The 15,941-nt window shown below is 42.2% G+C and overlaps 1 protein-coding gene across 14 annotated transcripts in view; it reads left to right on the top strand.

The window, feature by feature from the left end:
* The window catches only part of MED18 (mediator complex subunit 18), a 139,615-nt gene that overhangs the window by 50,622 nt on the left and 73,052 nt on the right, over positions 1–15,941 (top strand). For 13 of the 14 annotated variants that reach the window (XM_045898300.3, XM_045898298.3, XM_045898301.3 and 10 more), the window contains one exon: positions 12,526–12,579. In XM_045898300.3, coding sequence (XP_045754256.1) covers positions 12,526–12,579 — 54 coding nt within the window. Of the gene's footprint in view, positions 1–12,525; positions 12,580–15,941 lie in introns of those variants that run through there. The other variant, XM_064589667.1, reaches the window with a different exon arrangement.

Genomic DNA, 15,941 nt, shown 5'->3' with positions numbered 1-15,941 from the left:
GCCATTATAGACAGGGTAGTCCGGGCAAGGCCCCTCTGAGCAAGTCATATTTGATTTGTCACATGAAATAATGGGGCAGATCATGCAATTTCTGAGAGTGGAGCATTCCAGGCTGTCTGAACAGCACCCACAAAGCCCTGTGAGAATGTGCTTATTGAGTTACAGAAACAGCAAATAGGGTAGTGCGGCAGGAACTGAGTGAACAAGATGATAAGAAGTGAAGTTTATGAGTAAGCAGGTTAGGTTATGTAGGATCTCAAAGGCCGTGGTAAGAAATTTGGAGTTAATTTGAGGTGTCATAGGGAGATAGGACATGCTTTACGTTTTTAAAGGATCACCCAGACCACTCTGAGGAGAACACAATATAGGAGTATGAGTGGAAGAAGGAGGGTTGATTAGGGAGTTGACACAGGAATCAAGGCAAGATGTGGCCATAGCTTGGAGTTGGGTGGTGAGGAGTGTTTAGATTATGGATATGTTTTAGAGGCAGAGGCAGTAAAATTTGGTGATGATTTAGATGTGTGTATGAGAAAAAGAAAAGAGTCAATTATGACACCAAAGTTTTTGTCCCGAGCAACTGGAAAACTTAAGTTGCCTCTTTACTGAAACAATGATCTGAAATAGCAGCTAACACACTTGCCAGCTGTATTTTTTTTTTTTTTTTTTTTTTTTTGGTAAGTGTTCTGCATCTATTTGCCTATAACTATTGAATAGGGGAGACTGGAAAAAGAACAAGTTGGGAGTGAGGAATCAAGAGTTTGTTGTTGTTGTTGTTAAATGTACTATGTCTGGGGCGCCTGGGTGGTTTGGTTGGTTGGGCGACTGCCTTCGGCTCAGGTCATGATCCTGGAGTCCCAGGATCGAGTCCCACATTGGGTTCCCTGCTCAGGAGGGAGTCTGCTTCTCCCTCTGACCCTTCCCCCTCTCATGCTCTCTCTATCTCATTCTCTCTCTCAAATAAATAAATAAAATCTTTAAAAAAAAATAAATGTACTATGTCTGATAAACTTCTTAGATTTCCAAATAAAGATGTTGTGTAGACTGGATATACCAGTTTGAAGTTCAGAGGAGAGATTCAGTCTGGCAATATGAATTTGGAAGTTATCAGTGTATATATTGTATTTAAAGCTATAGAACTGGGGCGCATTGCCATGCGGGCTGACCCGGGACCTGTCATCATGGTGGACACGAAAGAGCATCCAGCAATAAGCATCTGGGGGCACAGTCAGAGGAGGTTCCTGCAGGGACTACCTCACTTGAAGTAGGAGGGAGAACAAAGACTAAGAGTTCATAGGCCCCAATTTAGGGAACACTTAACAATTATTGGGCTGTGAAAGGCAGTGAGAATATTTTAGATTCTATCGTGTCCTCAGGCAATGAAGATGAAGAAAGGGGGGATGGGTGTGAGGTATGTTTTGGAAATGACTCATATGATGTGGAGGATGAGATTTCTGGTTTGAACAACTAGGTGGATAGTGGTGAGCTAGAAAACTGCTGAAAGAGGAGGGAATAAGGATGCGTGAGGTAGATAATGAATTGTTTTGTGTATGTTGAATGGAGGTTTATGCTGGGTGGAGGTGTTTAGTGAGTTGGACATGTGGATTTGGAGCTCATTCATTTATTTTTTCTTTTTTTTTAAAGATTTTATTTATTTATTTGACAGAGAGAGACACAGTGAGAGAGGGAACACAAGCAGGGGGAGTGGGAGAGGGAGAAGCAGGCTTCCCGCTGAGCAGGAGCCCAATGTGGGGTTCGATCCCAGGACCCTGAGATCATGACCTGAGCCAAAGGCAGATGCTTAACGACTGAGCCACCCAGGCGCCCCTGGAGTTCATTCATTTAAAAAATAGTTGTTATTGTGGGATCCCTGAGTGGCTCAGTCAGTTAAGCATCTGCCTTTGGCTCGGGTCATGATCCCAGGGTCCTGGGATCGAGCCCCGCATTGGGCTCCCTGCTCAGTGGGAAGCCTGCTTTCTCCCTCTGCCTGCCACTCTCCCTGCTTGTGCGCTCTCTGTCTCTGACAAATAAATAAATAAAACCTTTAAAAATAAATTTAAAAAAATAGTTGTTACTGTGTACTTACTATCTTCCAGGCACTATTCTAAATTTATTTATTTATTTATTTATTTATTTATTTATTTATTTATTTATTTATTTATTTAATTTATTTATTTATTTTTAAAGATTTTATTTATTTGACAGAGAGAGATATAGCGAGAGAGGGATCACAAGCAGGGGGAGTGGGAGAGGGAGAAGCAGGCTTCCCGCTGAGCGGGGAGCCCGATGCGGGGTTCGATCCCAGGCAGACGCTTAACGACTGAGCCACCCAGGCGCCCCTAAATATATTTTTTTAAAGATTTATTTATTTTAGAGAGAGAGAGCACGCACAGGAGAGGGGCAGAGGGAGAGGGAGAGAGAGAATTTCAAGCAGACTCCGTGCTGAGCACAGAGCCCAACTTGGGGCTCAATCTCATGACCATGAGATCACGACCTGAGGCAAAATCAAGAGTCTGGTGATTAACCGTCTGCACCACTCAGACACCCCTCTAGGCACTATTCTAGATGTTAAAGATATAGCAGTGAAAAAAAAAATAGGCAAAATATGTGTCCTGAAAGAATTACTGTTTTAGTGAGAGGAGATAATAAATAATAAAAATAAATTTATAGCATAATGTAGAAGATAAGTGCTCTGAGAAATACAAAGCTTGAAGAGTACCTGAGTGGCTCAGTCAGTTAAGTGGCTGCCTTCGGCTCAGGTCATGATCCCAGGACCCTGGGATCGAGCCCCACATCGGGCTCTCTGCTCAGCAGAGAGCCTGCTTCTCTTCCCTCTGCTGCTCCCCCTGCTTGTGCGTACTCTCTCTCTCTGTCAAATAAATAAATAAAATATAAAAAAAAATTACAAAGCTGGGAAAAGAGGTAAAGCAGGGGTGGGGTGGGGTGGGGTGATTTCTGTTTAAAGTTGGGTAAGGAAGGAAGGCTTCACTGAGAAGGACATAAAAGAATTGAGGAATGAATATCTGGGGGAGGAGCATTCCAGGGAGAGCGAATAGCAAGTGCTTTTGCCCCAAGCATACCTGGCAGGTTCAAGAAATGGTAAGGAGGCTCACCTACTGAAGCTTAGTGAGGGAGAGAGTAGTTGAACATGATGGGGTCATTGAACATGGTCATAGGGCCTTGTAATTGTTGAAAGTCTTTTGCCTTTTACCCTGAGCTTTTGACAGAGATCTCTACTGAACATACGTATAGGTTTGGGCATCATTTGCATATGGGTGGTTATAGAAACCATGGAAATATTTCTAGCACAGGCATTTAGTTAGTTGGAGACACGAAGTAGAGTCCTCTTCTACAAAGACTACTCAGGATTCTTTCAGCAAGATACCCTTCTGTTTGTGATTCTCTAAGGACAGAGGTGTTTCATTAATTGAAACTTTCTGTTAGCTAACCCAGGATCATCACCCTGATCATCTAGTGGATAATGTGGTTAACAGTAGAGATACTATTAATTCTGTCTTCTCTGTCTGCCAGCAAATCCTGTTATGTTTACTAACCATTTTCAGATGTTCCGTTCTTGATTGTTACTGCCATTTCACTTATGTATCAGACATTTATTCAGTGCCACATACATCTGAAACAAAGTACTGACCTCAGATCTGTTAGCATGAGGGTTTGAAAAGAGCTTTGTTTACACGAATGATTACACTGTGTTCAGGCTTCTAATGACTGTAGCCGGTGTTAATCCCCTATTCTCTCTAATTCCTTTTATACTTGTTGGAAGGTTAACACTCAACTGATTTGACTTCCCAGCTAGTTTTTTTTTTTTTTTTTAGTGGTTGCTCTGGGACTTACAATTCACATTTTACCTTAAAACAACCTAGTAATCTCATTCAGGTATATACCAATTTGATTTCAGTATAGCTCTGTTCCTTTTCCCTTTAGTGTTATTATTCTCGTACAAATAACGTATTTATATATCACAAGCCCATTACTATGATTTTATAATTATTGCTTTATACATTGTCTTTTAAATTAGATAGGAAAATAAAATTACATATATACATTTATACTGTCTTTTATACTTACCTATGTAGTTACTTTTACTGTTGCTCTTTATTTCTTCCTGTGGATTCTAGTTACTGTCTACTTTCCTTTTGCGTCTCTAGTAGAACAGGTCTGTTAGGGATGAATGCTTTCAGTTTTTGTTTATCTGGGAGTGTCTTCATCTCTCCTTTGTTTTAAAAGGATAGTTTTGCTGGATGTAGGATTTTTGGTTAACAGTCTTTTTCCTTCAGCATTTTGAATACTAAGTGTGGATCATTTTGCGTTTATCTTACTTAGACTTTTTTGAGTTTCTTGGATGTATTTTTCATCATTTGGGGGCAATTTTTGGCCATTATCTCTTTAGTTTCCCATTATGTGTGTGTCTGTATACTTGATGTTTTGAATGCTTCATGGTTTGTTCTCTGAGGCTCTGTTCATCTTTCTTCATTCTTTTTTTTTTAGGATTTTATTTATTTATTTGACAGAGAGAGAAATACCGAGAGCAGGAACACAACCAGGGGGAGTGTGAGAGGGAGAAGCAGGCTTCCTGCCGAGCAGGGAGCCCGATGTGGGGCTCGATCCCAGGCCCCTGGGATCATGACCTGAGCCGAAGGCAGATACTTAATGACTGAGCCACCCAAGCGTCCCCATTTTTCTTCATTCTTTTTTCTTTCTGTTCTTTCTGTTCCTCAGGATAATCTCAATGAACCTATCTTTGATTTTGCTGATTCTTCTGCCAGCTCAAATCTGCTGTTGAGCCTATCTAGTGAATTTTTCTATTTAGTTGTTATACTTTTCAACTACAGAAAATCTTTTTTTCTTTTTTTAAAGATTTTATTTATTTATTTGAGTGAAAGAGAGAGCACAAGTGGGGTGAGGGGCAGAGGGAGAAGCAGACTCCCTGCTGAGCAGGGAGACTGATGCTGGGCTCGATCCTGGGACTCCAGCATCATGACCTGAGCCAAAAGCACACGCTTAACCTATGGAGTCACCCAGGTGCCCCAGTCTTTCTTTTTTTTCATACAATTTCTATTGCTATTGCTACTCTCTATTTGATGAGGCATTGTTTTTATACTTTATCTTAATTCTTCAGACATGGTTTTCTTTAGTTCTTTGAAGTATTTAGAACAGCTTATTTAAAGTCTTTGTCTAGGGGCACCTCGGTGGCTCAGTTAAACGGCTGCCTTTGGCTCAGGTCATGATCCCAGGGTCCTGGAATCGAGCCCCACATCGGGCTCCCTGCTCAGCGGGGAGCCTGCTTCTCCCTTTCCCTCTGCCTGCTTGTGCTCTTTCTCTATCTGTCAAATAAATAAATAAAATCTTTAAAGTCTTTGTCTAGTAAACCCAGCATCTAGACCTCCTCAGGTACAGTTTTGTTGACTGCTTTTTTTCCCTGTATATAGACCATACTTTCCTCTTTATTTGTGTATCTCATAATTTTTTCTGAAAACTGAGCATTTAAAATAATGCAGCAGGGGCGCCTGGGTGGCTCAGTCGTTAAGCGTCTGCCTTCGGCTCAGGTCATGATCCCAGGGTCCTGGGATCGAGCCCTGCATCGGGCTCCCTGCTTGGCGGGAAGCCTGCTTCTCCCTCTGCACTCCCCCTGCTTGTGTTCCCTCTCTCGCTGTGTCTCTCTCTTCAAATAAATAAATAAAATCTTTTAAAAAATAAAATAAAATAATGCAGCAATCTGCAAATCAGATTCTCCCATCCCTCCTGTGGGTTTCTTGTTGCTGTTTATTTAGTGACTTTCCTGGATGAAATATCTGTAGAGCCTCTCTTCTTTGTTGTATATGGCCATTGAAGTCTCTGCTTGGTTAGTTTAGTGGTTAGCTGATGATTAGCCAGAGATTTTCTTAGATGTCTTGAACCAGTAAATTATCCAGCCTTTGCCAAGGGCGTTCTGTCTGTACGTTGGCATATACTTTCAAGGTTCCCAGCAGGCAGTTTACAACTTTGCCTTAGCCGTTACTTCCTGCTTGCACAGAAGTAAGAGATCAGGGCCCTCTCAGGCCTTTCCTGGGTATGTGCAGAGCCTGCAAATGCATGTGCCCTTCTAGATACCCAAGAATATGTCAGAGCTTTCCAAAATCCATACAGACCTCTCATGCCTGGACATTTGTGGTTTTTTGCTCAGTGTCCTATTGGCCTCCAGCTGGTATCACTGCCTTAGGCCATGGGGATGTTAAACACTGCCACTGACTGTTTTTTGAAAAATGTCCAAAGGATAGGGCTATTCGCACAGAACCTGCTCTGAGTCAGGCCAAATAAAGATAAGGAGAATGGAGTTCCTTGGTGCTGTCAGTCAGATCGCATACTAACAGCTTTCTGGGGATGGGGCCTTTAGGGAGCTCCAAATTTGTTCTGTCTTTTCTAGTAGCTGCTAGGCTGCTGGTTTTCATAGCTCCTGTGGTTATGAGGCTCTTGGTTTTCAGGGCTAAGTCAAAGCTGGGGAGAGGGAAGTGGGAGTCAGGCTAGTTAAAATGCCACAGTACTCACTGATCTTACTTAGCAAGATTCAGCTGGGTTTTGTTTTTATTTATTTATTTATTTATTTCACAGAGAGAGACAGTGAGAGAGGGGACACAAGCAGGGGAGTGGGAGAGGGAGAGGGAGAAGCAGGCTTCTCATGAGCAGGGAGCCCGATGTGATGTGGGGCTCAATCCCAGGACCCTGAGATCAGACCCAGGCCGAAGGCAGACACTCAACCGACTGAGCCACCCAGGCGCCCCTCAAGTTTACCATTTTAACATTTCTAAAGGATATAGTCAGTGACATTAAGTACATTTGCATTGTTCTACAACTATCACCACCATCTGTCTTCAGAACTTTTTCATTTTCCCAAACTGACACTCTATACCCATTAGTGATAATTCCTCATACTTCCCTCCCTCGGCCCCTGGAAACACCATCTGACTTTCTATCTCTGAATTTGACTGCTGTAGGTAAAGTGGAATCGTACAATGTTTTCCTTTTGTGTTCAACTTATTTCACTTAGCATACTGTCTCAGGACTCATCTGTGTTGTAACATATGTCAGAATTTCATTCCTTATTAAGGCTGAATAACATACTCCACATTTTATCTTTCCATTCACCTGTTGATGGATATTTGGGTTGTTTTTACCTTTTGGCTATTGTCAGTAATGCTGCTGTGAACATGGGTGTACAAATATGTGTTTGAGTTCCTGCTTTCAATTCTTTTGGGTATATATCCAGAAGTAGAATTGCTGGATCATGCGATAATTCTGTTTTTAATTTTTAATTTTTCTAAAGTATGGAGCCCAGTGTGGGGCTTGAACCCACAACCCTGAGATCAAGACATGAGCTGAGATCAAGAGTCGAATGCTTGCAGTGCCTGGATGGCTCAGTCGGTTGGGTGGCCGACTCTTGATTTTGGCTCAGGTCATGATCTCAGGGTCCTGGGCTCGACCTGTGTTGTGCTCTGCACTCATTGGGGATTCCGCTTGAGAATTCTCTCTCCCTCTCCCTGTGCCCCTCCCCTGTACATGCACTCTCTCAAATAAATAAATAAATCTTTTTAAAAATTACCTTTGGGGCGCCTGGGTGGCTCAGTCGTTAAGTGTCTGCCTTCAGCTCAGGTCATGGTCCCAGGGTCTTGGGATCAAGTCCCGTGTCGGGCTCCCTGCTCCGCGGGAAGCCTGCTTCTCCCTCTCCCACTCCCCCTGCTGTGTTCCCTCTCTCATTGTGTCTCTCTCTGTCAAATAAATAAATAAAATCTTTTTTTTTGTTTTGTTTTGTTGGTTTTTTTTAAAGATTTTATTTATTTATTTGACAGAGACAGAGACAGCAAGAGCAGGAACACAAGCAGGGGGAGTGGGAGAGGGAGAAGCAGGCTTCCTGCTGAGCCGGGAGCCCGACGTGGGACTCGATCCCAGGACCCTGGGATCATGACCTGAGCCGAAGGTAGCCGCTTAACCAACTGAGCCACCCAGGCGCCCCAATAAATAAAATCTTTAAAAAAAAAAATTACCTTTAAAATATCAGCCACTTGGGGCGCCTGGGTGGCTCAGTCGGTTAAGCGGCTACCTTCGGCTCAGGTCATGATCCCAGGGTCCCGGGATTGAGCCCCGCATCGGGCTCCCTGCTCAGCAGAGAGCCTGCTTCTCCCTTTCCCTCTGCCTGCCGCTCTGCCTACTTGTGCTCTCTCTCTGTCAAATAAATAAATTAAAAAAAAAAAAATCTTAAAAAAATAAATAAATAAAATATCAGCCACTTAACTGACTGAGACACCCAGGCGCCCCCCCATCTCTGCCAGTCTTGATGGCTTACTTGGTGGTGTGACCCAAACCCTCATTCCTGAGGGATCTGAACCACTAGCTACCATGCTTTACTCAGGCCAGAGTATCCAATTTGTCTGCTTACTGTTCTCTCAGAATTGGGAAAGGGAATACCAGTAGGCACCCAAGTGGATCATCTGGGTTCCAGATACATTGTCACTGTCCCCTTGTGGAACAGCAACCCTACTTCTTTCTGATAATAAGGATCAGTTGCCCCTGCCAAGATGGTAATTCCTCCTTTGCTTGCTGATCCCTAGATACAAGAACTCGAAAATGCCCAGGTGGCAGCCATAGCTTATAGTCTCTAGGGATTCCTTCCCCTTCCCCCCCTCAGGATTCTTTTGTCTCCTATGGAAGTGTTCTCTTTTGGTGACCAAAATCTTGAACTTTGCAGAACCCAGAGTTGCAGGAATAAGACACACACATTCCCCCGGTGGGTCTTTGGGATTTGATGATAAACAGGGTATATTGTGTTTGTACCCCCCATTTTCCTATATCCATGTATTTTTCTTGTTGAAGACATAGCATATGAAGGGCTTTGATTTGGGTATATATTGCATCCTGGAGGTCGGTATTCTGTTCTTATAAAATATTACATTGAGTTGATGTTCAGCTGTGCCTTCATCAGGCCATTTCAATGCTCTTTTAGGTTAGGAGCTTCTAGATGATGCTCTGCCAGTAGATCCCATGGTCCTGGGACTGATCTTGCACTTACTGTGATGAAATGATATTGTGTGGGATGATGCTTACTGGTAGATTAAACCTTTCCTAAACTCTCCTGTAGTGATGTCCCAGAGGGCAGGAAAGCCAAACCTACACCCAGAATATGTCCCTATTCCTTTCAGAATAAATTGTTCACCTTTTCAAGGTGGAAGGGGCCATTATAGTCAGTCAGCTTGCCATCAAGTGGTTTCCTTAAAGGTGGTGCCATATTGGAGCTTAGTGTTTACCTCTGTTGCTGGCCATTTGAACTTTTGGCTGCATCAGTAACTGGAGCATCCTTGATAAGTGGGAGTTCATGCTGTTGTGCATGCATGGTATATATCTCTGCCACCATGACCACCTTCTTTCATGTGCCCATTTTGTCAGCACTGGGGAGGCCATGACAAAAGATGGCTGACAGAAACTGGTTGAGTCATTGTCTACATGGTTGTTTAATGCCTCTTTCAATGGTAGATGTTCTCTGATGAATGTTTACGTGTGATACAAAGATCACATGTTGTACCCACTCCTATAGCCCTCCTGCATGCCTCTACCCTAAGACCTCCTTGCCCCAGTATTCCAGTCTTTCTACTTTTAAGCCCTCTGACCAGCATGTTACATTTACCTATGAGTTGTCAAACCACTTCTTTGTCTATACAAAGTAGACAGTCAAGTGTACTGCCTAAAGCTCTGCCCATTGGGAAGGTTTTCCTTTACCACTGTCTTCAGTGCTACCCGCTGAGTGAGGCTGTAGCTAGTGCCTGTCCATTTTTGACTTGTACCACATACAGCCATCTGTGAAAAATGTGAGGGTTTTTTCTTTGTCAGCCGGTGATAGGGCCCCCCATATGGCCAAAAAGGTATATGCTGAGGGAGGGGCACTTGTACAACAGTGGTGGGTGATATGATGGTTTGGGCTCTCCGCTCAAGCTTGTGACCTCTGATCCTATTTATGCTTGATCTTGGTTGTATCACTTTCATCTTACTTGGATTGTTACTGGGTCCACCCAACATTATAACTTGGTGTGTTTCACAGAACCTAGGTCATGATGGGTAATTCTAGATAAATGGCCATTTTGTGTCCCATGGTCAGGTGCTCCGTATCTACTAGGACATAGTATCATGCCAGGAGTGTTATGCAGAAGGCATTTGATTTTCCACTACAAAAGGCATGGCCTTGCTCCAGAACCCCAGGGGTCTGTGTAGTGATTCTCCCACTGGGTCTTGCCATAATACCATAGGATCTGCCAGGTTGTTTGTGTCACCAGCCAGGCCTGCAGAGTCCTTTCCTGTTTTGAGCTACTCTCGAAATGCACCTTTTTATGTCACCTGGTTTAGAAGCCATAGCAGTATTCTCAGATTCTCAGGTGGTGTGGTTCCCTCTTAATTGTGGGAAATGCAAGAAGCAGTTATTTACTTGGTTGCCTTTACTTGAATGGCATGTTTTATCAAGCCCTCACTACTGGGCCCATAAAAATTTTACTGATGTAATAAGTTCCTGAATGTTTTGTGTTTTTTTTTAAGATTTTATTTATTTGACAGAGAGAGACACAGCGAGAGAGGGAACACAAGCAGGGAGAGTGGGAGAGGGAGAAGCAGGCTTCCCAAGGAGCAGCGAGCCCGATGCAGGGCTTGATCCCAGGACCCCTGGGATCAAGACCTGAGCCAAAGGCAGACGCTTAGCGACTGAGCCACCCAGGCGCCCCAAGTTCCTGAATCTTTGAGACATTTCTCTCTCACTCTCTGGAGTACATGTCTCCTGACAAGGCCTTCAGTGTGCTATCCACCTCTTGCTCATATGGCCCAATTAGCAAGATGTTATTAATATAGTAGGTTACTGAGGGGCGCCTGGGTGGCTCAGTCAGTTAGGCTTCCAACTCTTGGTTTTGGCTCAGGTCATGATCTCAGGGTCGTGGGATCAAGTCCTGTGTCGGGCTCCACACTCAGCAGGGAGTCTCTCCCTCTCCTGTTGCCCCTCCCCCTCTCATAAATAATAAATCTTTAAATATATATATATATATAGTTGGTCATTGTGATGTTGTGCAGAAAGTCCAGATGATCCATGTCTCTTAGGACTATATTATGCAAGAAGGTTGCAAAATTAACATAGTCCTGTATATAAGTGTATGCTGTAATCTGTCCATGTGAATGTGAATTGTTTCTGATCGTATTTACTTATAGAAATAAAATTTAAAAAAGAGCTTATTCCTCCAGTCATTGGCTGCATACTGTGCTCCAGGACCTACATCCGGCATGGCAAACATACATCCGGCATGGCAGCTCCAGTTGCAGCTAATACTAGATTCAGTTCGTGGTAATCTGCTGCCTACCTCCAGGATTTGTCTGATTTCTTCCCGGACCACACTAGTGAATTCTGCATCCTCCAGGAGTATTGCATTAATTTCTCCCAACCCCCCTCCCTTGACCCTGGAGTACAACCTTATTTTGTTTTGTTATTTATTATCTTGGCAGGTGGGCTGGAGCAGCTTTCGTTTCTTCTACCTAGCCTTCCCCAGTGTGATAACTCTTATACCACAGCCTAACAACTCAAAATAGGGATTTCATAATTCCAGGTATATCTGTTTCAGTGATATACTCAGGAACTGAGGAAATGACCAGAAGGAGGGCCCACATGCGCAGTACTCTTCAAATGCCTGATACATTCAATCAACTAGAGCATTCCCTTCCACACGCAGACCACCACTATTCACCAGTGGTGAAAGTTTAAGAATTGGGCCAGCACCTTGTACCAGGATTATCTGTGTTACATCTCTCACCAGTGACGGGGGATCCTCACTGCCATCTAGTCTGTGAGCAATTAAACTCCAAAACCCCTTTATACTCCCAATTTTCTCAGATCACTCCTGGCACCAACTGTTGGTAGGTTGTGTTCTCTGAAAAGCAGACTCAATTAGAGCTTAGCAATTCAGACTGTTTATTAGGGAATGCCCTTGGGATCCAAACCGCAAGAGAAATAGGAAGCAAGATTGGGCAGACTGATCCTAGTCTGATTAAGGGGCAGGGAAACATTTTTTTGTTTTATTTTCATACTTGAGCATTCTAAACTGACAACTTACTGTATCTAAAATAACTTCTACGTTCTTTAGGCAAACCCATCTCAGCTGTGAGTTTTGTTGGGGGGGGTTGTTGTTGTTTGTTTTTACATAAAAATTTTCCTGTTTCCTTACACTCTAGTAAATTCAAGATCGGATTGGAAAGGGAACTTACTTGAGTAAACTGAGAATAATATGTTTTAAAATGAAAATTAGCCTTAAATGTTTTATGGTATTTTTATACTATATATCTATATCTGAACTGTCTTAAAATAAATCCCAGTTGGTAATGTTCTCACTTAATAAGTTATACATTTCTATAATGTTCAGTTTTAAATTATAATCAGTGTTACTGAATTGGGTTTAAAAAAACATAAAAGGTGATGGAATTTATGTTTTAAGTATATAATTTACCTTTTTCTCTTTTTAGAAACTATACTCCACCTCCCAAAACTGGTTAATAGTGGCATGGAAGATCCATTTGGTGAGTATCACCTGCATTTTTCTTAGTAGATGATATTTGTGGGGTGTTTTCCAAAAAAGTCATATTGCAGACTAGGAAGACTAGTTAGGAAGTACTTAAAATTTAAAATAGGCATTTAAAATATGCAAAAGCAAAGAAGGGGACCAGGGGCCATTTTCCGTGTTTAACCTCAGCATGCTGGAATAAGATTTTGATTCAAGCATTTTGTGATTCTTTGCCAAATGTAAAGAAGTCTGAATCTCGTTTTATGCCAGTGTAAGTTGAAGTACGGTAAAAATGTTACCAGCGTTACATTCTGCTCATGCCCAGTTACTCTAGGTGACAGGTCAGACACTTGGGCTACTGGTACAAGTAATTAGATAGCTCAGGTTAACAGCTGTTGTCTTGCTTTGGGAAGATGGCTGAGAACTTGGCAAGGTCCAAATTTCTCCTCTGCTTTTATTTATTTATTTATTTATTTATTTATTTATTTATTTATTTATTTATTTTAATTTTTTTTTTTTTAAGATTTTATTTATTTATTTGACAAAGAGAGACACAGCCAAGGAGGGAACACAAGCAGGGGGAGTGGGAGAGGGAGAAGCAGGCTCCCTGCTGAGCAAGCAGCCCGATGCGGGGCTCAATCCCAGGATCCCGGGATCATGACCTGAGCCGAAAGCAGACGCCTAACAACTGAGCCACCCAGGCGCCCCTCTCCTCTGCTTTTAATGACCCTAAATTGCTTCTTTAGGACCTCGGTGGGTTCCCCCCCTCCCCCCAGGGTACTTTATAAGTTCATCGGCATAATCCGCAGTGTGAACACTAGAGGGCAGGCAGTACTTTGGTCTTAAGTTTTATTACCGAGTTAATTACTTATGAACAGTTTAGTAAATCGAGTTGATTTTGGTTGCCTGGTGACAAATCCTAAAGAACATGTACATATGACAAACTAGAGTAACATTTGACTACTCCAAAGGTGTTTACTGGAAACTTATTTTTTCTCTCTGACCTCCTTACCTCACCTAACTTAAGCATAACCTAAGTTTAATCGAATCTAATTAATTAAATTTATCATTAAATTAATTAAATTTACTAGAGAATACCAAAGGGAGAGTTGCTATGGAAGTTATGGTTTGTCAGTAGTCAATTGAAATATAAATGGAAATGTGCTTTTGATCACTTAGTATGAGAAAAAGGTTGTGTTCTGTGCTAGTGAGATTTTTTCCTCTTACACTTTAAATCTTGGAATCTGTAATTTGATTAACATTTATATTCATAATGTGGATTCTAGAGAAAAATGGATTTTTCTTAGTTACAAAACATACATATAATAATATTTGCTTGTTTATGGTCCATTCGATACCACTGGACAAAGAATAGAATTCTGAATGTAAAATAAGTTTGTTTCTAAAAAGATGGAGTTCCTTTAAGGTAGGGTGAGAATTTTGTTATAATTAGATTAGCTGACAGTTACGTAGTTTGAAAAAGAATTATTTGTTGTATTCTGAAAATAAAAATGACCCATCAAGTTCCAGAGGGACAGACCTAAGGCCTCTGGGACCTTTCCTATGTAGACAGATATTTACACATTTCATTATATAATATTTTAATATCACCTTTGTTAATACTACCACTGGTCTCATTGGAAAAGTCCTAAATATTGAGAAGCTGTCAGACTCACTCTGGTGAATATGTCTTCCAAAATTGTAATTTTCTTTTTGAAAGCCTGACATATCACTGGCAGCAAGTACTGTCAGTTTTCTTCGTAGTGATAGATTCACTTTTGTTCAATTTTGAGAAAATATCTGTCAAATATTTAAGCTTGAATAATATAGTTTGTTATTCAAGTAAAAATGGTATTTCATGAAAAAAACCTGGCTAGTTGAGCTTGCAACTCAACCACACAAGTACTTTTACTAAAGGTAACTGTTACATTTCAGTATATGTTATGTGCATACTTACCATTCCTTACACAGAATAATAAAAGGACATGTACTGAAGCGTTGAGATTTATTAAAACTAGCAATTTTTATGGCTTTATCAAGGACATTCTTAAATCAAAACTGGCAGTGTTTTTAACTGCAGTAACGTAATGGTGAAGACCATGAGTCCTGTTACAGTTTGGTGCTGCCGCCTTGATTTGTGTTGAGGTACCAGCAGTTTCGCTCACCATTGCTTTTGCACCATTGGTACAGTGTCAACACTGAAAACGGCGAATAATCCTTTAGTATTACTAAGTAAGTATGTAGCTGTACCTCTTAGATTCCTGGAAGGATCTCAGGGATCTCCAGGCATCAGAGGACCATACTTGCTTCCGTTTCCTCAGGTTTAAAGAGTCTATTCTATGGAAGAAAAGCAACTTTGGGCAAAGTCAAGACTTGTCCTGGAAATTGTATTGGGCAGGGCTCCAGTGTGGACCCACTCTTGGACTTGTAGCAGAAGTATGGTCAGAGGGAGTGAGCAGTTCTGAGTTCTGTGATTTCTCCAAGTTGACCATGACCCGCCTATAGCTTTTAGGAGTTGGTTAAAGAACACTTCTGTGAGATGAAATGAGTGTTCTGAGCTCATTAGGCAGCTGAGTTTTGTGGGTTTTTTTAAGATTTTTATTTATTTATTTGACAGAGAGAGAGACAGCGAGAGAGGGAACACAAGCAGGGGGAGTGGGAGAGGGAGAAGCAGGCTTCCCGCTGAGCAGGGGGCCCGATGTGGGGCTCGATCCCAGGACTCTGGGATCATGACCTGAGCCGAAGGCAGACGCTTAACGACTGAGCTACCCAGGCACCCCAGCCCCTGCGTATTTTGAGAAGAAATTTATCAGCACTTAGTCAAGATAAGCTGAGGACCAGGCTCACCTAGGCACTATATTCTTATATTCAAAAAGAGGATAGGGATGCCTGGGTGGCTCAGTCAGTTAAGCGTCTGCCCTCAGCTCAGGTCATGATCCCGGGGTCCTGGGATCGAGTCCCATATCAGGCTCCTTGCTCAGTAGGGAGTCTGCTTCTCCCTCTGCCTGCTCTGCCTGTCACTCCCCCTGCTTGTGCTCTCTCTCTCTCTCTGACAAATAAATAAAAATCTTTAAAAAATTTTTTTTTTAAAAAGAGGATAAATGGCAGCAGAGATCATAGTGATGGCAGCCTTCAGTATGTCTCTTGGGTCACTGTTCCAATCTGGACAGATGTCTCTCTGGGTGTGGTGCACAGATGTCCTCCTGGATAGCACTACTCACCTGGGGGCTCAGCTCAATCCTGTGTCTTCTTTTTTGATGGCCAGGTGCTTCTCAGTGCTGGGCCTCCCAGAAGTTTCCTGGTTCTCATCTCTTTTTCCTTTAGCTCTGCCTCCTGGAGGATTTCTTCATCTTTATCCTCAATTAAAATTTTCTTTCC

Source organism: Mirounga angustirostris, unplaced genomic scaffold, assembly GCF_029215605.1.
Source record: "Mirounga angustirostris isolate CCGP_5_RB_7025 unplaced genomic scaffold, mMirAng1.0.hap1 SCAF_4, whole genome shotgun sequence".
NCBI classification, from domain to species: Eukaryota; Metazoa; Chordata; class Mammalia; order Carnivora; family Phocidae; genus Mirounga; species Mirounga angustirostris.
This window is presented reverse-complemented; position numbering and strand designations above follow the sequence as displayed.